General features: G+C 46.0%; 1 protein-coding gene across 5 annotated transcripts in view; it reads left to right on the top strand.

Moving 5' to 3' along the window:
- The first annotated feature begins 215 nt into the window (after positions 1-215).
- LOC143774581 (volume-regulated anion channel subunit LRRC8C-like) overlaps positions 216-25,123 on the top strand; it is a 46,127-nt gene continuing 21,219 nt past the window's right edge. The window contains exons 1-3 of one of the 5 annotated variants that reach the window (XM_077262326.1): positions 243-304; positions 765-838; positions 19,955-20,110. In XM_077262326.1, coding sequence (XP_077118441.1) covers positions 19,973-20,110 — 138 coding nt within the window. In that variant the 5' untranslated portion in view covers positions 243-304; positions 765-838; positions 19,955-19,972. Of the gene's footprint in view, positions 305-764; positions 839-13,689; positions 13,795-19,954; positions 20,111-25,123 lie in introns of all 5 variants that reach the window. The other 4 variants (XM_077262327.1, XM_077262325.1, XM_077262324.1 and 1 more) reach the window with 4 other exon arrangements.

Here is a 25,123-nt window from a genome sequence, read left to right as displayed (position 1 = left end):
TAGGTAGACCTTACCCAGGTAGATTAATTTTTCTTTTGGGCAGTTATCAAAGATTAGGGAATATCCAGGAAAACCATCCACAATTGATAACATGATTATAATTCAACTATTATTTAAACTCTATAATTTAAGCTCTATAATTTTAATTTAATAAATGCACCGCACTGTCTATAGCCACTTCTACACTCGGGCCTTCAGCTCTCTCAGGTGTAACCATGGTGACAGAGGATGGAGTGGCAGCCATTTTAGGAGCAGAGACCTGAAGTGGATGAACAGTGCCTGGTCCAACAGTGAGAAAAACAGAGTACATATTATTATTAATTATAGATATGAGATAGATAGATAGATAGATAGATAGATAGACAGACAGATAGATAGATAGATAGATGTGGAGATAGATGACAGCTGCCGTCCTCTATACACAGAGTTGTGACTGAACCGGCGCTGCCCCCGTGACTGAAACCTTAACGCTGCCTGGAGGAATAAAGGTTATTTCCTCGGGTTAGCAGATGTCTAATTGCAGGCGCTGGGCAGGTTCACAATGTTATTAACCTGCAGATTAACCCCATATCTGCAGGTTAATAGAGTTTTTTTCACGGGACAGGTTCCCTTTAACAAAGGTTCACACTATAAGTCGCCACAATGGGCTATTAAAATTCAGACTTTTTGTTAATTTATATTTGAAGGATTTGATTTTTGCCTGGGAGGCTTAGCACCCCTGATATTTGCCGTTGCCGATTTTATGTTTTGGTTTTTTCCCCTAGATAGATAGAAACAAGTCATAGAGTGACATTAGTGTGTGCACAGCCGTACACAAAACATACAGGAAACATCTCAGGTGAGCACACTGGCAAAGGCACCCCAAAGTAAGTGCTCAGCGTAGAGCGCCAGATAAATGTGACCCTAAATGTTCCCAATAAAATGTTTTCCTAAATGTAAAATGTTCCCAAAAAAGCGTCAACTCAATATACAAAAAAATCAAGTCCTTACTCAGGTCCGTCATCTGTTAATGGAAATTTAGGGGGCTTACCTTACTGGTAGTACAAAGGCTCTGGGAAAGCGATATGGCTCCTCGCCTCTCAAAAGAAATCCAGTGAATTCTGCGCACCCAAATCCTAACACCCCCCTCCATTCTGAGCCCCAATGTGTCTAAACCACATTTATCGCACACATGTTTGGCATTTCTGTAACGATGAGAACCCGCCTAATTTACGGATGCGTGTCTCCAGGAGCTTGAGCTGGGCATAATGTACTGGTCACTACAACGTACTAGGCACTACAATATACGGGCACTACAATAGCAGATTAGCAATTTACACTCAGCAACATCCACTCCTGCTTGTTTCTAGAAAACACCCAAGAAGTCAAAATTGTCACTATACCTGTAGATAAATTCCCAAAGGGGGTATAATTTACAAAATGTGGTCACTTGAGAGGGGATTCTGCTTTTCTAGCACTTAAGGGCTCCGTGTATGGAGTCCGCAAACTATTCTAGGAAAATCTGTGCTCGAAGAGGTAAATAACGCTCCGTCACGCCCGAGTTTCGCTAAGTAGTAAGTGGCTAAGTAGTACTGTACAGCCACATATGGGGTATTTCTAGATTCAGCTGAAATTTTGGGACAAATTTTGGAGCCATTTTTACCCATTTCCCAGTATGAAAATGTAAAAACTGGGGCTAACACACAATCTTGGTGGTAAAAATGTACAGTAATTATTTTTCTTCACTTCCCAATAGTTAAAAAAAAATCTGGACACACTTGTGGTGTCCATATGATCACTGCAGCCCTAGATTAATTCGGTGTAGTTTTTAATATGGGGTCACTTTTGGGGGTTCTGCTGGTCTGGCACCTCAGGGGCTCTACCAATGTGACATGGCACCGTCAAACCAGTCCAGCAAAATGTGAACTCGAATATGATACTTCTTACCTTCTGAGCTTTTGCACTGTGCCTCAAAAGTAGTTTTCAACCACATATGGGGTATCTGTGTACTGAGGAGAAATTGCACAACAAATTTTGTGGTCTATTTTCTTCTGTTACCCTTGGGAAAATGCAAAATTTGAGGCTAAAACATATTTTTGTGGGGGAAGAAAAGTAATTTTTTTTCACAGCTCAACGTTATAAACTTCTATGAAGCAACTAGGGGTTTAAGGTTCTCACCACACATCTAGATAAGTTCTCTGAGTGGTCTAGTTTCCAAAATGGTGTCACTTGTGGGGCGGTTTCCACTGTTTAGGCACATCAGGGGCTCTGCAATTATTCCAGCAAATTTTATTAATATTATAATTATAGTTATGTATTAACTATTTTATGTGACATGACTCTCTGATTTAAGGGCATAACAATTAAAAGTTTGAAAATGGCAAATTTTTTCTCCAAATTTCCAATTTTTTCACAAATAAACTTGTCATATCAAATAAATTTTACCACTATCATGATGTCCAATATGTCATGAAAAAGCATTCTCAGGATCAGTGTGATCAACTGAAGTGTTCCAGAGTTATTACTGTTACAGTGGTCAGAATTGAAAAAAATGTCCTGGTCAGGAAGGTGAAAACAGCTTTTGGGGTGAATTTGTTAAAGATTAAACATTTCCTTTGTATTTTAGACAAAGAAAGGAAAATGGGCCAATGCAAAAGTTTGGCCACCCTTGGAGATTTGTGTGCTCAGATAACTTTGACTAAGGTTTCTGACCTTAATTAGCCTGTTAGGGTTATGGGTTGTTCAATATCATCTTATTAAAGGCTAGGTGATGCAAATTTCTCAGCTTTATAAAAATAAAGCCTCCTCTAACCTTGTACGAAAAAGTGTTTTTCGAGGCTTAGAGCTGGATCATCAGGGCAGAAAGAAAAGATGATTATAGTTGCTTTAGTTGTGTGTTTTTTTTTAATATCCACAGCTGAATGCCCCTGTGACTGCCATCTTGTTCCTCCTGTGAAGCTCAACAAGACTGATCTTAATACGTGAACCTTCATTTTTCATTACATACTACAATACTAAGTTAATGCAGTACATAGTATAAGCAATCAGACGATTGCAGGTTCAAGTCTCCTGAAGAGAGTAAAAAATATATAAAAAAAAAAATTCTAATCAATCCTCTTATTCCGTATTCAAAATAAAATATATATATACCGTATATACTCGAGTATGAGACGAGGCAGCTAATTTTACCACAAAAAACTGGGAACACTTGTTGACTCATGTATAAGCCTATTTTGCATGGCACCCTCATCCGTATACTGGTATGCCTGGCCTCCTCATCCCTATCCTGGTATGCATGTCCCCATCATCCCTATCCTGTTATGCATGTGGAGCGCCCCCACGTAAGGGCAATGGGATACTCGGCACCGGGTCCTTCTCGGTTCTGGGGATGTCACGGTGGCCAGACCCGGTCCGTGGCCCTTTGAGGGGCGTCCAAAGGTGTAGTTTGTACGGTGTTCGTGACGCCACCTGTGGTATTCGGTCAGGGTGACCGACGCTGCTTAGGGGTCCGCTGGGGTGATGTTATGGCAGCTGGATGGTATACCTTCCTACAGGTGAAGTGTATCCCCAGGGCTTCCCAGAAGTGTAGATGGTGATGGTGTAAGGCGCGGTGAATAACGAGGACACGAGGTTGCAATCTCTTTACCTTTTACTGAAGGCTTCAGTGTCCACAGTCCTGGGCACCGGATCACGGGGTAGGCAAAGTCCGGCTGGTCTGAAGGCAAATCCAGAGTCTCCTTATCCAGGTGGAATGCAATAGCCTTCCTATGCGCACAGTAACACAGTAGGTCCTCACTTGATTAAGCTCTAATGAAGTCCTCACTGTTATTACTCTTCTCTCTCTGTTCCCCGTGGTCGGATAGAACAAAACTCGTATGACTGATGGCCTGATGCTTGTTTATAGGGACCCTAGAGACGCCCCGACCCTCACAAGTTGCCACCTGTCTTCTTAGGTATTTTAGGTCGGGCAGACAACTTGGAATTGACTGTCCTGCCAGTCTCTGAAGCAATGGCGTAGAGCACTTTACTCCCTCGGTATTCTGGCTACCGGATCGCGCACCAGAAGGATGCAGCTCCTCACGTCTACTATACTCTCTGGTATCCACTTGTTGCTATGCCTTCGTTTCTCACTCACTAGAACACGCTTCCTTTTAATGTCTCTTCCTTTGGATGCTGCCGCATGGGGTGCAGGCGCAGCTCCGTGTACCCTCGTCCTCCTCAGACCGAAGTCTGGATCTGCTGAAGATCACTCCAGACAGCTCGGCCTGGAGACCTTTCTCTCGCAGTCTCCAGTCAGCAACCTTCTGACTAACTTTCCCTCCAACTCCCAGTTTTACCTAACTGTGAGGAGTGGCCTAATAGATAGAACTTTTGCTCCCCCTGGTGGCTGGAGTGTGAAGTGTGTGGTGTGTCTGTGATACCTGGACAGGAGATCTCCTTTATTGCCTCCAGACGTAATATTGCTCCCCCTGGTGGGAGAACAACATTACTGCAGCAACCAGGACTCTGGGGCGCTGCACATGGTCCCCTGATCCTTATACTGGTATGCATGGCCACCTCATCCCCATCCTGGTATGAATGGCCCCTTCATCCCTATCCTGGTATGCATGGTCCCCTGATCCTTATACTGGTATGCATTGCCACCTCATCCCCATCCTGGTATGAATGACCCCTTCATCCCTATCCTGCTATGCATGCCACTCTCATCTCCATCGTGGTATGCATGGCACCCTCATCCCCATCCTGGTATGCATTGTCCCCTCATCCCTATACTGGTATGCATGGTCTCCTGATCCCAATCCTGGTATACATGACCTCTTCATCCCAATCCTGGTATGCATGGCCCCCCATCAGAAAAACACTAAAGCATAAACCATCCTACTTACCATCCTACCCTCATCCCTATCATGGTACGCATGGCAAACTCATCCCCATCCTGGTATGCATGGCCCCTTATCAGAAAAACATTAAAAAAACATAAACCACTTGCCTCCCCTGCGCCCCCTCGCAGCATCCTGTTCTGATGTCAGTAGCTGATTTATTCTTGTAAGCAGAGCATGGCAGTGACATCATGCACTGCTTACAAGCAGAGGACAGCTAACTGAATACTCACTGATCTTTAATAGCTGGCACAGTAACCTCAGCCACTGGCATGTTGCTAATGGTAAAGAATATTCCCTGCTCTCCATGCCCATGGGTGTGGAGAGCAGTGAATATTCTTTCCCTTAGGCCTGTCTCACACGTTCAGATAATTCAGGTACCGGAAAAATCGGTACCGGAGTTATCCGTGTCCGTGTGCTCACGTGGCACATCAGTGTGGCACATGTGCGGCAGCTGTGTGCTGCCTTTGTGCTGACTGAGGACCACACGGACCGTGACTTCCTAGAGTTAAGCGCTGTCCCCTAGTTTTGGTGCTGAAGTCGGCATTCATTCCTTCTCCCCAGCAGCGTTCGCTGGAGAGAAGGAATTAAAAATCAAGGTTTTTTAATTTTTTTAGTGTTTAAAATAAAGTTCGTGGTCACCTCCCACCCCCTGTGCGCCCGCCCGCTTGCATTAAAATACTCACCCAGCTCCCGCGATGCCTCCTCTCAGTGCCGGCAGCTTGTCCTGTGTGAGCGGACACGTGGTAACGCTCATTACAGTGATGAATATGCGGCTCCACCCCTATGGGTTAGGGCTAGCGGAACGCACCGAGTAAATATAGATGTTATTATCGGTGCGTTCGCAGCCCGGGGTCCACCGTGCAGGAGGAACCTGCTGATAGCAAATGACGGCACTATATGGCGGTATAAGCGAACTCTGTTACTTCACAGAGTCGAACAGAAAGAAGACGCTGTGCCCTGTTAACGTCACAGGGGAACACAGGTAACTGCTGAGCTGATGGCAGTCAGTGGTCGCGCACTCAGAGAAGCACACAAAACACTCCTCTCCTGTGGAACCGGAAATTCTAGAGGCTATGAGCCAGCCCTGAATACATTCATACAAAACTCCTCACCAGAGGTGCCGGTATTCTAGGGGCTTATTTCAGCCAAACCCTGTCCACATACAGCCGTGACCACAATAGCAAAGCTCATACACATATTGATACTAGCGCATGGCCATGCGGCTATGCGAACCTTTTATATCTGCCGCAACTTCAGGACCTTCCTAGAGGACCAATGGGAGCTGCCACAGTACCTGAGCAATTTCAGGACCTTCCTAGAGGACCAAAGGGAGCTGCTGCAGTACCTGAGCATGTGACCCCTGACCTCCAATGAGAGGTCTTACCTTGGGCATGCTCAGAAGGGGAAAAGCAGGACTTAGTTTCAGAGACGTCTGCTCGCCCCTAACCAGTACTGGCTATTATGGCAGAACCTGGAAGAACAGCCGTAACCAGGTGCAGAGTATCTGCCTGAGCCAGACGCTGGGACCGACATCTCTGCTGAGCAGGCTCCACTGTGGCTAGAGAAGGATGGGAGACTGCAGCAGAGATGGCTCGAGATTCCCCCTGCGCTGAGCCAGGAACTCAACACCTAACATTACCCCCCTCCTTGGACCTTGCTACGTTCGAAGGCAGCAAAGAGCTGCGGAGCTCGAATATGCTCAGCAGGCTCCCAGGACCTGTCCTCTTGGCCATGACCCTTCCAATCCACCAAATAATTTTTTTTGCCACATACCACCTTGCACCCCAAGATAGCGTTCACCTCGTAATCGTCCGAAGATTAACCCGATGTCCCGGCAGATAACTCAGAAAACCGGGACATGTATACGGGCTTTAAGAGGGACACATGAAAGGTGTCGGTGATACCTAGGCGTGGATGAAGGGCCAGACGGTAGACCACAGGGTTAACCTGTTCGAGGACCTTGAAGGGACCCAAGTAGTGAGGTGCAAACTTAGTGGACTCAACTCGCAACCTGATGTTACGGGCGGAGAGCCACACTAAGTCGCCAGGAGCAAAGGTCGGAGCTGGGCGCCGATGTGCATCAGCGGAGGACCTCATTATCTCCTTGGAGGCCCGGATGGCATCCTGAGTGCGGTCCCAAATGTCCTGTGCCTCCACAGCCCAGTCTGCCACCCTGGAGTCGGCGGAAGACACGGGCACAGGAACCCGCGGATGCTGACCATAATTAAGGAGGAATGGAGCCTGACCAGTGGAGTCAGCTACGGTGTTGTTAAGCGCAAACTCCGCCCACAGTAGCAAGGATGCCCAGTCATCCTGCCTGGCAGAAACAAAATGTTGCAGATATGTGACCAGAGTGGTTGGCCCTCTCTACCAACCCATTCGTCTCTGGATGATATGCTGAAGAGAGATTCAACTCAATGCTGAGTAGATGACAAAGCTCTCTCCAGAACCGAGACGCAAACTGGGGACCCCGGTCACTGACAATTTTGTCCAGCATACCGTGTAGGCGAAAGACATGTTTAATAAACAACGCTGCCAGAGCCCGTGCAGATGGTTGCCGTGGAAGAGGCACCAAATGCACCATTTTGTAAAAATGGTCGGTGATCACCCATATAATGATGCAGCCACGGGACTTGGGTAAGCCCACCACAAAGTCCATCCCGACCATCTCCCAGGACCTGTCTGCCACCGGCAGGGGATAAAGTAACCCAGCTGGCCGTTGTTGAAGAGACTTATTTTTGGCGCAGGAGACACACGCCCGAATATAGTCTGCGATGTCACGGCCATATGCGGCCACCAGTACGTCCTCGCCAGAAGCTCAGATGTCCTTTTGGACCCAAAGTGTCCACCCACCCTGGACGAGTGAGCCCAAGAGAGTACCTCCGGTCGCAAATTTGCTGGCACGAAAGTCTTACCCGTGGGCACAGACTCTAGCGAAACCAGAGCCACGGTCCTCAGGCTCTCAGAAGGGACAATAAGCCGAGGTTCCTCCTCCTCCGCTGATTACACTATGGAGCGGGAGAGAGCGTCGGCACGAATGTTCTTCTCCCCGGAGAGAAAATGGAGGGTGAAATGGAACCGGGAGAAGAACAGGGACCATCTTGCCTGGCGAGAATTTAGCCGCTGGGCAGTCTGAATATAGACCAAGTTCTTGTGGTCGGTGAAAACTTGGAAGGGAAAACGAGCCCCCTCCAAGAGGTGTCTCTACTCCGAGAAGGCCAACTTCATAGCTAGCAACTCCCTGTCCCCGATGGAATAATTCCTCTCCGCCGGTGTGAAGGTCTTAGAGAAAAAGAAGCAGGGATGCTTCTGACCTTGAGCATCCTTTTGGAATAGGACTGCTCCAGCACCAACAGATGAGGCATCCACCTCCATTATGAAAGTTTTATCTACATCGGGGCGATGTAGAAAGGGAGCGCTAGCAAAGTGGGACTTAATAGAGAGGAAAGCCTTGGATAACTCCTCCGACAACAATTTGGGATTTGCTTCCTTTTTGGTGAGGGCAACCAAAGGAGCTACCAACGTTGATAAGTGGGGAATGAACTGGCGATAGTAGTTAATGAACCCCATAAAGCGCTGCATCGCTTTGAGAGAATAAGGTTCCTTCCAGTCCATCACAGCCTGTAGCTTGGCCGGATCCATAGCCAATCCTTGGGCCGAGATGATATATCCCAGGAAAGGCAAAGACTCCTGCTCAAACACACACTTCTCCAACTTGGCATAGAGGGAATTTGCCCATAGGAGGTCGAAGACTTTGCAAACATCTCTCCAGTGGGAGTCTATATCTGGAGAGTAGATGAGAATATCATCCAGGTAGACTACAACCGAAGTGGAGAATATATCCCGTAAGATACAGTTTACAAAGTCTTGGAAAACGGTGGGGGCATTACAGAGCCCAAAGGGCATCACCAGATATTCATAGTGCCCATCCCTGGTGTTAAAAGCCGTCTTCCATTCGTCCCCCTCACGGATGCGAATCAGGTTGTAAGCACCCCGCAGATTTAGTTTAGTAAACACTCTTGCTCCCCGAAGCCTGTCAAAAAGCTCAGATATCAGGGGCAGAGGATACTTGTTCTTAACGGTGATGGCATTAAGACCCCTGTAATCTATGCATGGACGTAATTCTCCGTTCTTCTGCATCAAGAAGAACCCAGCCCCTGCAGGTGACACAGACTTCCTAATGAATCCCCTTGCCAGATTCTCCTGGATGTACTGAGACATTGCCTCCATCTCTGGGAGAGACAATGGGTAGACTCGACCCCAGGGAGGCTCAGCACCAGGCAAGAGGTCAATAGGACAGTCATACGGGTGGTGAGGCGGAAAGGTCTCCGCAGCCCTTTTGGAGAACACGTCCACATGGGGCCAATATTGCTTGGGGAGAGAGGAGAGATCTGTGGGTACCTCTGTAGTAGCAACCTGAACGCATTCCCTCTGACATCTTCCCCCACAAGATTCACTCCATCCCAAAATCCTGCCTGTGGACCACTCAATATGAGGAAAGTGGTACCATAGACAAGGTATCCCTAACATGACCTCATCAATTCCCTCAGGAATGACGAGCAGAGATATAATCTCCTGATGAGATGGCAACATGGATAGAGTAAATGGGATGGTTTGGTGTGTAATCTGTGAGGGCAGTGTCAACCCATTCACCACTCGTACGGTCACTGGTTTGGCGAGCATCACCAGAGGTATTGCATGTTGTTGGGCGAAGGCAGAAGACATAAAATTGCCCTCTGCCCCGGAATCCACGCAAAGCTCTACCGAATGAGTGGATGGGCCAATGGTAATTGTCCCCTTAAAGAACAATTTGGAGGCAAACATCTAGTGAACCTCCACCTACTAGCACTAGACGCTGATGTTTCCCCGACCGCTGATGACATCTGGTGGCAAACTTTACAGACCCTAAGTGCACGAGCGGTCCGGGACTTAGATCCCGCTCGTGACACCTCCATGGCCTCATGTGACTCGGGCGCCTGGCCCGGAGATTCCACAGGTTTGGCGAAGGTGGGAGCCAACTGAAACCTCTGCCTACACTGGGCATGCTCTAACCTCCGCTCGTTAAAACGGAGGTCAATACGAGTAGATACAGCTATTAGCTCCTCCAGTGTGGCGGGAATCTCCCTAGTGGCCAGAGCATCCTTAACATGGTCAGACAGCCCCCTCCAAAATATAGGGATGGGGCTTTATCCGACCACTCTAGCTCAGATGCTAAGGTGCGGAAGTGGACGGCAAAGTGGCTGACCAAAGTTGAGCCGTGAGTCAATGCCAACAGTTGGAGCGCAGTATCATGGGTGACTCAAGGTTCTTAAAAGACCTGTTTCAGAGTGCTCAGGAACAGCGGATCACTCTGTACCACATGATCGCCACGCTCCCACAGCGGCGTAGCGCACTCCAACGCCCTGTCCGACAGGAGAGACATAATGAATCCCACCTTTGCCCGCTCTGTAGGGAAATGTGCAGCCAGGAGCTCAAGGTGTATAGAGCACTGGCTCACGAAACCCCTACAAGATTTGCCATCACCAGAAATTTTTTCTGGCAGCGGGAGGCGAGATAGGGTCGGAATAGTGGTGGCAGTGGACAAAGTTGCTGCAGCCACGCTAGCAGCCTGAACAGCTATTGCGGTAACATCCACAGCTGAGGTTGTGCACTCGAGCCGCCAACCTGCCCTCCAGCTGCTGGATGTACCGCAAAGATTGCTGTTTGTCCGCTATTGCTAGCCAGACGCTGGCGCTAGTATTATGTTAGGGCTAGCGGAACGCACCAAGTACTGTAAATATAGATGTTAATATCGGTGCATTCGCAGCCTGGGGTCCACCGTGCAGGAGGAACCTGCTGATAGCAAATGTCGGCACTATATGGCGGTATAAGCAAACTCTGTTACTTCACAGAGTCACACAGAAAGAAGACGCGGTGCCCTGTTAACGTCACAGGGGAACACAGGTAACTGCTAAGCTGATGGCAGTCAGTGGACACGCACTCAGAGAAGCACACAAAACACTCCTCTCCGGTGGAACCAGAATTCTAGAGGCTATGAGCCAGCCCTGAATACATTCATACAAAACTCCTCACCGGAGGGGCTTATTTCAGCCAAACCCTGTCCACATACTGCCGTGACCACAATAGCAAAGCTCATACACATATTGATACTAGCGCATGGCCATGCGGCCATACGAATCTTTTATATCTGCAGCAACTTCAGGACCTTCCTAGAGGACCAGTGCGAGCTGCCACAGTACCTGAGCAATTTCAGGACCTTCCTAGAGGACCAATGGGAGCTGCTGCAGTACCTGAGCATGTGACCACTGACCTCCAATGAGAGGTCTTACCTTGGGCATGCTCAGAAGGGGAAAAGCGGGACTTAGTCTCAGAGACGTCTGCTCGCCGCTGACCAGTACTGGCTATAATGGCAGAACCTAGAAGAACAGCAGTAACCAGGCGCAGAGTATCTGCCTGAGCCAGATGCTGGGACTGACGTCTCCACTGAGCAGGATCCACTGCGGCTGGAGATGGATGGGAGACCACAGCGGAGATGGCTTGAGATTCCCCCTGTGCAGAGGCGGGAACTCGACACCTAACACACACATCCCTCAGCTTTCTATTGAATCCAAATGTGATCTAACTATCCCACACGGTTCAGGAGAAATCCGTTTCTCTGGTTCTCTTGGGGCCAGACTCCCGCAAGAGGACCAGTTGTTAAACTCTATTAAATCACATTCCGAATATGTATCCAGAATATTCCTATCATACACTGGCGGCGCAGTAAGGCTTATTGAATATCTCTCCCATACACAGCAACCACATGGAGTTAAACAAACAAATTCCTACGGGAGGGGGGAAGGAGCAGAGAGGAGTTTCACTGTCTCATGCTTCTTGTGGACAGAGCCAGCTCTGGGTTAATTAAAGGGAACCTGTCACCTGAATTTGGCGGGACAGGTTTACGGTCATATGGGTGGGGTTTCGGGTGTTTGATTCACCCTTTCCTTGCATGCTGGCCGCAATATTGGATTGAAGTTCATGCTGTGTCCTCCGTAGTACATGCCTGCGCAAGGAAAGATTGTCTTGCGCAGGCGTGTACTACGGAGGACACAGCATGAACCTCAATCCAATATTGCAGCCAGCGGGAAAGGAAAGGGTGAATCAAACTCCTGATAACCCCGCCCATATGACCGCAAACCTGTGCCGCCAAATTCAGGTGACAGGTTCCCTTTAACATTCCGATGGGAGGGGGAAAGAGCAGAGAGGAGTTTCAAGGCTCCCCGCTGGGTTTCAGTTACACAGGGATTGGGCCTAGGCAAACGAAGGCCGTAGGAAAAGGAAGGGGGGTTGGAGCCCACAGCGTGTGTGTTATCAGGGGAACATGAAAAATCATACGCCATGTCATACATTAACGTGACACATATATATATATTAGATAGATAGTTAGCTTAAAAGCCGGCAAATGATCTGCCGCTACAGTATAGAATAGGATAGGTTTTAATAGAATATATATATATCTATTCTATATATCCCAATTCATTACCAGTGACACTGTCATCCTCAATGCCCCCCACTCTGTACCTCCCGCTTCATTATATTTACATGCACTCCTCTGCCCCAATTCAATATGTCATGTCCTCTCTCTCTCTCTCCCATCCCCATCCTCTATTCATCATTTACTCTCCCCATACCCAATTCATCATTGTTTGTTGTCCTCTACCCTCATTTCATCATTTGCTCCCCCACCCTTAAATCATTATCATTTGCTCTTCCCCTTCTCACTCAAGTCATCATTTGCTCTCCCACCCCCACCTTCAATTCATCGTTTGCTCTCCTTACCCTCAGTTCATCATTTGCTCTCCCCAACACCCAATTTGCCATTCGCTCTCCCCCCACCACCCACTCCCAATTTATCTTTTTCTCTCCCCACCCCCAACGCCCAATTCATAATTTTCACTCCCAATTCATTACTTGCTCTCCCCACTCCCAGTTCATCATTTGCTCTCCTTACTGTATATCCCAATTGGCAATTTGCTCTCCTTACCCAGTTCATAATTTGTTCTCCCCCCACTCCCAATTCATCACTTGCTGTCCCCAAGACCATTTAATTAATTCTATTTAAAAAATAAAAAAAAAGATTTCTATACTTACCTCTCTTACGATCCCGTGCAGCTCCACTTCTGGACTGATATCCTGCTGCTCTTACATGACGACATGCCTCTCTTGCATGACATGATCGCATATGCGCCGTCAGCAGTGCGTCACAGAGGAAGCAAAGGTACTGACTCCCTTGGAGCTGCACAGCTGAGAGCTCCAAACCTCCCTGCGCCGAGATGTATGCCACCAGTGGCGGCGGGTTGGCACACTGTACCCTGGGGCCTGATGAGCAGAACTCTTTACTTCTGTTCACCAGGCCCCATACAGCAGTAAGGGCAGTAATGCCCTTAAGGCAGCCCAGCCTTTATGTAACAGAGGCAATCGGATCATCTCAGCTTCAAGTCAGCTGAGGAGACTATTGAAGCAAGTAAGATGTAGAAAAAAGTTTTAAAAAATACTAAAAAAATAAACGTTCAAATTACCCCCTTTTGCCCCATTCAAAATAAAATACTAAAAAAATAGAAGAAAAAAGGAAGTAAATCCCCAGTGTGAAACTTGGATAAAAGTTCAATTTATTTAGACAAATCCATTAAAATCCTTGTGTCAGTGGTACAGAAAATAATGGAGTGCATGATGCGACCAACACATTTCGACCTGTTAAGGTCTTAATCATGGTACCATGATCATGATAAAATGAACTTTTATCCAAGTTTCACGCTGGGGGTTTACTTCCTTTTTTCTTCTGTTGTAGACAACACCTCTGATCCAGGCACCTCCGTGCGTGAATTTCATTCTGAGTCAATCAAGACTTTTGATCCTGTGCAAGCTTGCACAAAAGGACTTCTGCTTCAATCTGGTGAGCTAAATATTTCCCTTTCCTTTTTCCCTTGCATATATTAAAAGAATACACATATTTGATATCGCTGGGTTCAGAAACGCCTGATCTATCAAAATATAACAACAATTAATCAGATGGGTAAACGGTGTAACGCAAAAAAAATCAAAACCCCAGAATTACAGCTTTTTGGTCGCTACAACAACAGGCAATAAAAACATTCTATCTACCCCAAAATGGTATAAATAAAAACGTTAGCACGGGGCCCAAAAAAAAGCCCTCACCCAACCGCAGATCCTGAAAAATGTAAACGCTGAGAGTGTCTCGGAAACTAGCACCACTTTTTTTTCTTACAAACTTTGGATTTTTTCTCACCACTTCAATAAAAAAGAACCTATACTCCCTGACAGAAGTTATGTCGCTTATCCATTTTATGTAAATAAAATCTTTTAGCCTGACGTTAAATTCATCCATTGGTTGTTGTATAAATTATTCTTTTGAAAGCTGAAACCCTCCGAAATGTAGGTTAGGTTAAGAAAATAAATTGGCATCAATGCAGAAATATTGATCAGTTAATGGACACAGAATGGTCAGATTTTGGCAAGACAAAATTTTTGTCGCCTGGTCATATAATGCACCCAATCCTAGTTTACATCCTCACCTGTGATCAGTAAATGATCGGTTAATTAGTGTGTGTGTATAAAAAGAAACCCAGCACCCCAGACCTTCACTTGAACTGCAACTTGAGCTCTGACAACATGCCAAAAATCCACCCTGCAACCAAAGCCTGGATTATCAAGAGGCTGAAGACCAGATCCACTGCAGAGGTGGCTGGCACCTTTAATGTGTCTCAGCGTCAAGTACAAAGAATTAAAAACAGATTTGAAGAGACTGGAGATGTGTTTGACAAGCCCAGGTCCGGCAGACCCCGCAGACAACTGCTCAGGAAGAACGTTTGTTGGTTAGAAAATCCAAAGCAAGCCCCTCTTCCACTGCAGTAGAGCTCCAACAGACCTGGTCACCTCAAGTCCCTGTGTTAACTAGAACAGTTTGTAGGATTCTGTCTCGAAATGGCCTCCATGGTCGAATCAGTGCCCAGAAGCCAGAACTAAACAAAAGGCAAATAAAAAACTGTGTGGCATTTGCAAAGTCCCACTGCCTGCTAAACAGATGGACCGTGGAAAAGTAGCAGAAGGTGGATTTCTCTGATGAATCTTCAGTAGAATTACACCACAGCCGCCGCAAATACTGCAGGAGACCTACTGGAGCCTGTATGGATCCAAAATACACCCAGAAAACAGTTAAATTTGGTGGTGGAAAGATCATGGTCTGGGGTTACATTCAGTATGGGGGTGTGCGAAACATTTGCAAGGTGGAAGGCAATATCAATAGCCTAAAATATCAAGAAGTATTATCTACCTCATCCAAATCATAAAAGGGGTCAAATTCTGCAGCTGGATGGTGCTCCATCTCATACATCCATCTCTACAACAAAGTTCCTCCAGGCAAAAAAGATCAAGGTGTTCAAGGACTGGCCTGCCCAGTCACCAGACATGAACATCATTGAGCATGCTTGGGGTAGGATGAAAGAGGAAGCTTGGAAGACAAAACCAAAAAATCTAGATGAACTCTGGGAGGCATGTAAGACTGCATTCTTTGCTATTCCTGATGACTTCATGACTTCATTAATAAATTGTATGAATCATTGTTGAACCGCATGGATGCAGTCCTTCAAGCTCATGGATGTCACACAAAATATTAAATATGACTCTAATAGCACCACAACTTCATTCACCAATGTTATGCAACATATAGTTGTATTTTAAGTTAATTATTTGTTTGAATATCACATTACTTTCTGTGGGCGACAAAACTTTTGTCTTGCCAAAATCTAACCATTCTGTGTCCATTAACTGATCAATATTTCTGCATTGATACCAATATATTTTCTTAACCTAAACCACATTTTGGAGAGTTTCAGCTTTCAAAAGAATAATTTATACAACCAATGGATGAATTTAACTTCAGGTTATAAGCTTTTATTTACATAACATGGATAAGTGACATAACTTCTGTCAGGGAGTGTATACATGTTTGGTACCTACAAATTCATACTGACCTAGAGAATCATAATGGCAGGTCAGTTTCAGCATTTGATGAACTTGGTAAAAAAATATATAGATTTGCACTTTTTTTTAACAATTTCACAGCACTTACATTTTGTTCCCATTGTCCAGTACACTATATGGTAAAATCAATGGTGCCATTCAAAAGTACAACTCGTCCAGCAAAAATTAAGCCCCCTATTTCTCTATTATTGCCGCACCTGTGCCACATCATTATTAGTCAGTGCCATTCCTCCTCTGGCAGCTGAAAATGTGGTTCGCAGTCAGTCTCCTTCCCATTAGGCTAGGACTACTTTTGCACGCAACATTAGGATAATATCTCCACTAATGATGGTAAATGTGGTCCACAAATTAATACAACCACAATATGATTGCTCGATTTCACACAACTACATTCACTGTCAATTTTACTAGTGCAACAATTAGTGGCTGCCACTTAGGCCGGCGTCACACTAGCGAGTTTTACGGACGTATGAGCGCAGAAAATACGTCCAGAAAATACGCATTGCACACGGCCCAATGATTCTCTATGGGGCAGCTCCTATCTGCCGTATATTACGCATCCGTAATATACGGTATGTTACGGGCGTAGAAAATCGCAGCATGCTGCGTTTGTCAGGCTATTGCGCAAAAAATCTGCCAATGAAAGTCTATGGGGGCGAGAAAATTACGGGTTACACACGGACCATGCATGTGACTTGTGAGAAATACGCACCGGTGTTCTATAGCAAAGCCGGTAATTCAGTGCAGTGTACAGTAAAATCACACTGACAGAATAGAATAGAATAGGTAGAATAAATGTGTACACATAGAATAGGTATATATATATACATATGTCAGTGATACACCTATATGCATATATTTATATTTAATTCAGCGCTAAATATCATAAAAGCCGGTAATTCAATTGCCGGCTTTTCCTATCTCCTTCACAAACCCGATAGGATATGAGACATGGTTTACATACAGTAAACCATCTCATATCCCTTCTTTTATTACATATTCCTCTTTACTAATGTAACAAGTGTCTCTGTGTAAAATTTGGGGTCTCTAGCTATTAAATTAAAGGGTTAAATCCCAGAAAAAATTGGCGTGGGCTCCCACGCAATTTTCTCCGCCAGAGTGGGAAAGCCAGTGACTGAGGGTAGATATTAAAAGCCTAGAGAGGGACCATGGTTATTGCCCCCCTGGCTAAAAACATCTGCCCCCAGCCACCCCAGAAAAGGCACATCTGGAAGATGCGCCTATTCTGGCAGTTGGCCACTCTCTTCCCACTCCCCTGTAGCGGTGGGATATGGGGTAATGAAGGGTTAATGTCACCTTGCTATTGTAAGGTGACATTAAGCCAGGTTAATAATGGAGAGGCGTCAATTATGACACCTATCCATTATTAATCCAATAGTACTAAATGGTTAATAAAACACACACATTATTAAAAAGTATTTTAATGAAATAAAGACACATGGTGTTTTAATATTTTATTATACTCTTAATCCACCTGAAGTCACCTGAAATAAAGTTAAAAAAACAAACAACAATATTCCATACGTTCCATCGTTCAGTCTTGTCCCACGCTGTAAATCCATCTGAAGGGGTTAAATCATTTTACACCCAGGAGTTCTGCTAATCCAGCTGTGCTCCTGACTGTAAAACTTGGTGAATGAATGGAATGCAGGGGAATGTTCTGTAGTTACCTCGAGTCACGGTGATGCACCCCCTGCTGGATGAACTCATATGAACTCGAGCGTGGGAACTTTTCAGAATATTTTCTCACGCTCGAGTTCATATGAGTTCCTCCAGCAGGGGGCACATCACCGCGACTTGCTGTATGTAAACCATGTCTCATATCCTGTCGGGTTTGTGAAGGAGATAGGAAAATCCGGCAATTGAATTACCGGCTTTTCTGCTGTCTAGCGCTGAATTAAATATAAATAAATATATATATATATGTGTGTCTCACTGACATATATATATATATATATATATATATATATATACATATAGACTGTATATATGTTTTTAAGAATATTTGAGCCGATGGATCCATGATATGTCCATTTTGCAAGCCTGCGAGAAAAAAACGCCGTACGGAAGCCATACGGATGCCATACGGATGACACACGGATAAATTTGTGCGTAAAAATCACATCCTCCCATTGAATACGGAACAGTGTTTTTGGACAATTTCTGTGTATTACGGCCGTAAAAAACGGACCGTATTTTCATACGCCTAGCGTGACGCCGGCCTTAGAGTCGAGCAAACAGATATGCGCTGCCCTCCTGGTTTGGTCTGGGGCACTCTATATTTCTGCCCCCGGCATCCTGGGTGCCTGTTGAGTTTACCAAGCCCTGCGACACCCAGCACCCCTGCCGATCAGCTACTCTCGGTACAAGCGGCCAGAAGTACTCAGTTGCAAAGCTGCAAAGTTTTGGCAACTGCATAGTGGCCGGGACGGGTACTGCATATCCGCCCCCTATTTGAATTAATACAGTTGACAGGGCTCTGCACTTCTAGCAACTGAGCACTTCCGTCCACCGCCGGCACCAGCAACAGCTGATTGGGGGAGTTGCTGAGTGTCACTACCCTACCAATTAGATATTGATGACCTATCCTAAGGACAACCTCTTTAACCCCTTCTCGACCTCCGCCGTACTATTACTGCAGAGGTCGGGTCCCCTGCTTTGATGTGGGCTCCGGCGCTGAGCCCACCTCAAAGTCGGGACATGCCAGCTGTTTTGAACAGCTGACATGTGCCCGCAATAGCGGCGGGTGAAATCGCGATTCACCCACCACTATTAACCAGTTAAATGCCGCTGTCAAACGCTGACAGCGGCATTTAACCGGCGCTTCCGGCCGCGCGGCCGGAAATGATCGCATCGCTGACCCCCGTCACATGATCGGGGGTCGGCGATGCATCAGTATGGTAACCATAGAGGTCCTTGAGACCTCTATGGTTACTGATGCCGGCCTGCTGTGAGCACCCCCCTGTGGTCAGCCCTCATAGCTAGTCTGCATTTCATAGTAACATAGTTATTAAGGTTGAAGGAAGACTTTAAGTCCATCTGAAGATCGTTGCTATGTAGCAGAGCTGATCGAGTGGTGCCAGCTTCTAGCCTCCCATAGAGGCTATTGAAGCATGGCAAAAGTTAAAAAAAATGTTTTAAAAAATATGAAAAAAATAAAAAAAATATAAAAGTTTAAATCACCCCCTTTCACCCCATCCAAAATAAAACAATAAAAAAAAATCAAACCTACACATAATTGGTATCGCCGCATTCAGAATCGCCCGACCTATCAATAAAAAAAAAAGCATTAACCTGATCGCTAAACGTCGTAGCGAGAAAAAAAATTGAAACGCCAGAATTGCGTTTTTTTGGTAGCCGCAACATTGCATTAAAATGTAATTATGGGCGACCAAAAGAACATATCTGCACCAAAATGGTATCATTAAAATCGCCAGCTCAGCACGCAAAAAATAAGCCCTTACCTGACCCCAGATCACGAAAAATGGAGACGCTACGGGTAACGGAAAATTGCACAATTTTTTTTTTTTACCAAAGTTTGGAATTTTTTTTACCACTTAGATAAAACGTAACCTAGTCATGTTTGGTGTCTATGAACTCGTAATGACCTGGAGAATCAAAATGGCAGGTCCGTTTTAGCATTTAGTGAACCTAGCAAAAAAGCCAAACAAAAAACCAGTGTGGGATTGCACTTTTTTGCAATTTCACCGCACTTGGAATTTTTTTCCCGTTTTCTAGTACACGACATGCTAAAACCAATGATGTCGTTGAAAAGTCCAACCTGTCCCACAAAAAACAAGCCTTCACATGGCCATATTGACAGAAAAATAAAAAAGTTATGGCTCTGGGAAGGAGGGGAGCGAAAAACGAGAACGCAAAAATGGAAAAGGGCAAGGTCGTGAAGGGGTTAAATATTAGAGACTAACGTCATGGCATCAAAGAGCTTAGTAAGCACAAGAAGGGCTGCCACCACTATAGTCTGGAATTTGATCTAATTGCTATTGAGAATGTCTTGTCCATGTTTCTTTTAGGCCATTACTCAGTAGAAAATGTTTCTTGTAGCCGAACTCATGCAATTCACTGCACAGGACCCTTCTCTACGGATCGTAAAACCCTGGTGGGATGTCATGTGTGATTATCTCAATCTCCTTATGCTTCTCGTGTCTGTATTCTTCGCCACTTTGCAGGTGAGCAAAGAAATCAGCTGGACATTGCCCAATATAGAAAAACCAAAGAAATGAGCCAGACTATAAGCCTGTTAACGTTCAAAGTGTAAGAGCATGTTCACACTGTGTCCATTTCACAGACAAAACCCCAGAAAAAACAAAGCTACCATATACCCTACAGCAGGGCCGGACTGGGACTAAAATTCAGCCCTGGCATTTGAAGTTACACAGGCCCACTTGTCACATGGTGACTGTATAATATCTTTGTACACTTGTAGGCAGGGCCGGTTTTAGGCAAAGTGGGGCCCTAGGCAAAGTTTAAAATGGGTCCCCAAATGCTAACATATTGCACATCACACAGAAGCCTTTCTGTTGTATTTACGTGCGCTGAGTTCAGGCCGCTAAACGAGTTTGATCGACAATACTGAAGTTGTTCAACGCTTGTTTCCCGGCCTCTTTCCACCAGCTGAGGAATAATGATGAGACAGAACGATCACTAATAGATCACCATACAGTATCATGTTTTCAGCAGCACATCTACAGTTTACACTGGCAATGTGCTGCTGACAACAAGGCTTTTTGTTCCAGCAAAAACAATCCGAATATGCAGCATTTTACTTGTTTAGTAAAATACACCCCATAGTCCTCCATATATTATAATGTGCTCCATAGTCCTCCATATAGTATAATACACTCCCTATAGTCCTCCATATATTAAAATACACTGCTCAGTCCTCCACATAGTATAATACACTCCTCATAGTCCTCCATATAGCATAATACAATCCTCATAGTCCTCCATATAGCATAATACAATCCTCATAGTGCTCCATATAGTATAATGCACCGCCACAGTCATCCATGTAGTACAATTCACTTCCCATAGTATAATGCACCCCATAGTTCTTCATATAGTTTAACGTATTCCCCATAGTCCTCGATACAGTATAATGCAGCCCACATATAGTATAATGCAGCCACCCCAGAGTATAATGCAGCCACCCCAGAGTATAATGCAGCCACCCCAGAGTATAATGCAGCCACCCCACAGAGTATAATGCAGCCACCCCAGAGTATGTAACCCCCATAGAATATAATACAGCCCACCTCCCCATAATATATAATGTAGCCCCCCATAGAATATAATGCAGCCCCCCATAGTATATAACGCAGCCTCCCCCATAGAATATAATATACCCCCACAATAGTATATAACACAGCCACATAGTACATAACATGGCCTCCCCCATAGAATATAATATACTCCCCATAGTATATAGCAAAGCCCGCATATTATATAGCACAAACCGCATAGTATACAGCACAGCCTGCATACTATAGCACAGCTCGCGTAGTAGATAACACAGCCCACACAGCAGTATTCAGCACAGACCACACAGTAGTATACAGCACAGACCACACAGTAGTATACAGCACAGCCCACAGAGTAATATATACAGCACAGCCCACAAAGTAATATATACAGCACAGCCCACAAAGTAATATATACAGCACAGCCCACAGAGAACTATATACAGCACAGCCCGCAGAGAACTATATACAGCACAGCCCACAGAGAACTATATAAAGCACAGCCCAGAGTACTATATACAGCACAGCCCAGAGTACTATATAAAGCACAGCCCAGAGAGTACTATATACAGCACAGCCCAGAGAGTACTATATACAGCACAGCCCAGAGAGTACTATATACAGCACAGCCCACAGAGTACTATATACAGCACAGCCCACAGAGTACTATATACAGCACAGCCCACAGAGTACTATATACAGCACAGCCCACAGAGTACTATATACAGCACAGCCCACAGAGTACTATATACAGCACAGCCCACAGAGAACTATATACAGCACACAGTAGTATACAGCACAGAGCACAGCCCACAGAGAACTATATACAGCACACAGTAGTATACAGCACAGAGCACAGCCCACAGAGTACTATATACAGCACAGCCCACAGAGAACTATATACAGCACACAGTAGTATACAGCACAGAGCACAGCCCACAGAGAACTATATACAGCCCACAGTAGTATACAGCACAGAGCACAGCCCACAGAGAACTATATGCAGCACAGAGCACAGCCCACAGAGAACTATATACAGCCCACAGTAGCATACAGCACAGAGCACAGCCCACAGATAACTATATACAGCCCACAGTAGTATACAGCACAGAGCACAGCCCACAGAGAACTATATACAGCACAGAGCACAGCCCACAGAGAACTATATACAGCCCACAGTAGCATACAGCACAGAGCACAGCCCACAGATAACTATATACAGCCCACAGTAGTATACAGCACAGAGCACAGCCCACAGAGAACTATATACAGCACAGAGCACAGCCCACAGAGAACTATATACAGCCCACAGTAGCATACAGCAGAGCACAGCCCACAGATAACTATATACAGCCCACAGTAGTATACAGCACAGAGCACAGCCCACAGAGAGCTATATACAGCCCACAGTAGTATACAGCACAGAGCACAGCCCACAGAGAACTATATACAGCCCACAGCAGTATACAGCACAGAGCACAGCCCACAGAGAACTATATACAGCCCACAGCAGTATACAGCACAGAGCACAGCCCACAGAGAACTATATATAGCACAGAGCACACAGTAGTATACAGCACAGAGCACAGCCCACAGAGAGCTATATACAGCCCACAGCAGTATACAGCACAGAGCACAGCCCACAGAGAACTATATACAGCCCACAGCAGTATACAGCACAGAGCACAGCCCACAGAGAACTATATATAGCACAGAGCACACAGTAGTATACAGCACAGAGCACAGCCCACAGAGAGCTATATACAGCCCACAGCAGTATACAGCACAGAGCACAGCCCACAGAGAACTATATAAAGCACAGAGCACACAGTAGTATACAGCACAGAGCACAGCCCACAGAGAGCTATATACAGCCCACAGCAGTATACAGCACAGAGCACAGCCCACAGATAACTATATACAGCCCACAGTAGCATACAGCACAGAGCACAGCCCACAGATAACTATATACAGCCCACAGTAGTATACAGCACAGAGCACAGCCCACAGAGAACTATATACAGCACAGAGCACAGCCCACAGAGAACTATATACAGCCCACAGTAGCATACAGCACAGAGCACAGCCCACAGATAACTATATACAGCCCACAGTAGTATACAGCACAGAGCACAGCCCACAGAGAACTATATACAGCACAGAGTACAGCCCACAGAGAACTATATACAGCCCACAGTAGCATACAGCAGAGCACAGCCCACAGATAACTATATACAGCCCACAGTAGTATACAGCACAGAGCACAGCCCACAGAGAGCTATATACAGCCCACAGTAGTATACAGCACAGAGCACAGCCCACAGAGAACTATATACAGCCCACAGCAGTATACAGCACAGAGCACAGCCCACAGAGAACTATATACAGCCCACAGCAGTATACAGCACAGAGCACAGCCCACAGAGAACTATATACAGCCCACAGCAGTATACAGCACAGAGCACAGCCCACAGAGAACTATATACAGCCCACAGCAGTATACAGCACAGAGCACAGCCCACAGAGAACTATATACAGCCCACAGCAGTATACAGCACAGAGCACAGCCCACAGAGAACTATATATAGCACAGAGCACACAGTAGTATACAGCACAGAGCACAGCTCACAGAGAGCTATATACAGCCCACAGCAGTATACAGCACAGAGCACAGCCCACAGAGAACTATATACAGCCCACAGCAGTATACAGCACAGAGCACAGCCCACAGAGAACTATATATAGCACAGAGCACACAGTAGTATACAGCACAGAGCACAGCCCACAGAGAGCTATATACAGCCCACAGCAGTATACAGCACAGAGCACAGCCCACAGAGAACTATATACAGCCCACAGCAGTATACAGCACAGAGCACAGCCCACAGAGAGCTATATACAGCCCACAGCAGTATACAGCACAGAGCACAGCCCACAGAGAACTATATACAGCCCACAGTAGTATACAGCACAGAGCACAGCCCACAGAGAGCTATATACAGCCCACAGTAGTATACAGCACAGAGCACAGCCCACAGAGAACTATATACAGCCCACAGCAGTATACAGCACAGAGCACAGCCCACAGAGAACTATATACAGCCCACAGCAGTATACAGCACAGAGCACAGCCCACAGAGAACTATATATAGCACAGAGCACACAGTAGTATACAGCACAGAGCACAGCCCACAGAGAGCTATATACAGCCCACAGCAGTATACAGCACATAGCACAGCCCACAGAGAACTATATACAGCCCACAGTAGTATACAGCACAGAGCACAGCCCACAGAGAACTATATACAGCCCACAGCAGTATACAGCACAGAGCACAGCCCACAGAGAACTATATACAGCCCACAGCAGTATACAGCACAGAGCACAGCCCACAGAGAACTATATACAGCCCACATCTCTTCTCTTCCTCCCCTCCCCTCCTCCGAGAATGGCCCCACAGTCCAGAAAAAAAAAAAACTCTCCTCACCTCTCCTCGTGCCCAGCGTTGCTTCCTGGTTCCTGCTCCTGTCTCAGCAGCTGCAGTCTGCCCGGGACACAGCAGGTGCGCGATGATATGACATCATCGCGCACCCGCAGTGTCAGAGGCAGAGCGAGGAATGATGGGAGAGGAGCGTCTGTAGACGCTCTCTCCTCCATCATTGCATTCAACTGTACCGGCGTCTATACGCCGGTATAGTTGAATGCGACGGCGGGGGCGGCGGATTGAGCGGCCCACCACTGGCACCGGCCCTTCTGGCATTTGCCAGAAGTGCCCTATGGCCAGTCCGGCCCTGCCCTACAGCAAGTACATGGTAATAGTACATGTAAATAGTGTACTTAGTTAATGCTATATTGATTAAAAAAAAATGCATAAAAGCCATCCCACCGCGACAAGGTATACCCAACGGGATGGTCCTAACCTGTCTCTAGTATTAAAACCTA

Source organism: Ranitomeya variabilis, chromosome 5 (assembly GCF_051348905.1).
Source record: "Ranitomeya variabilis isolate aRanVar5 chromosome 5, aRanVar5.hap1, whole genome shotgun sequence".
Classification (NCBI taxonomy): domain Eukaryota; kingdom Metazoa; phylum Chordata; class Amphibia; order Anura; family Dendrobatidae; genus Ranitomeya; species Ranitomeya variabilis.
This window is presented reverse-complemented; position numbering and strand designations above follow the sequence as displayed.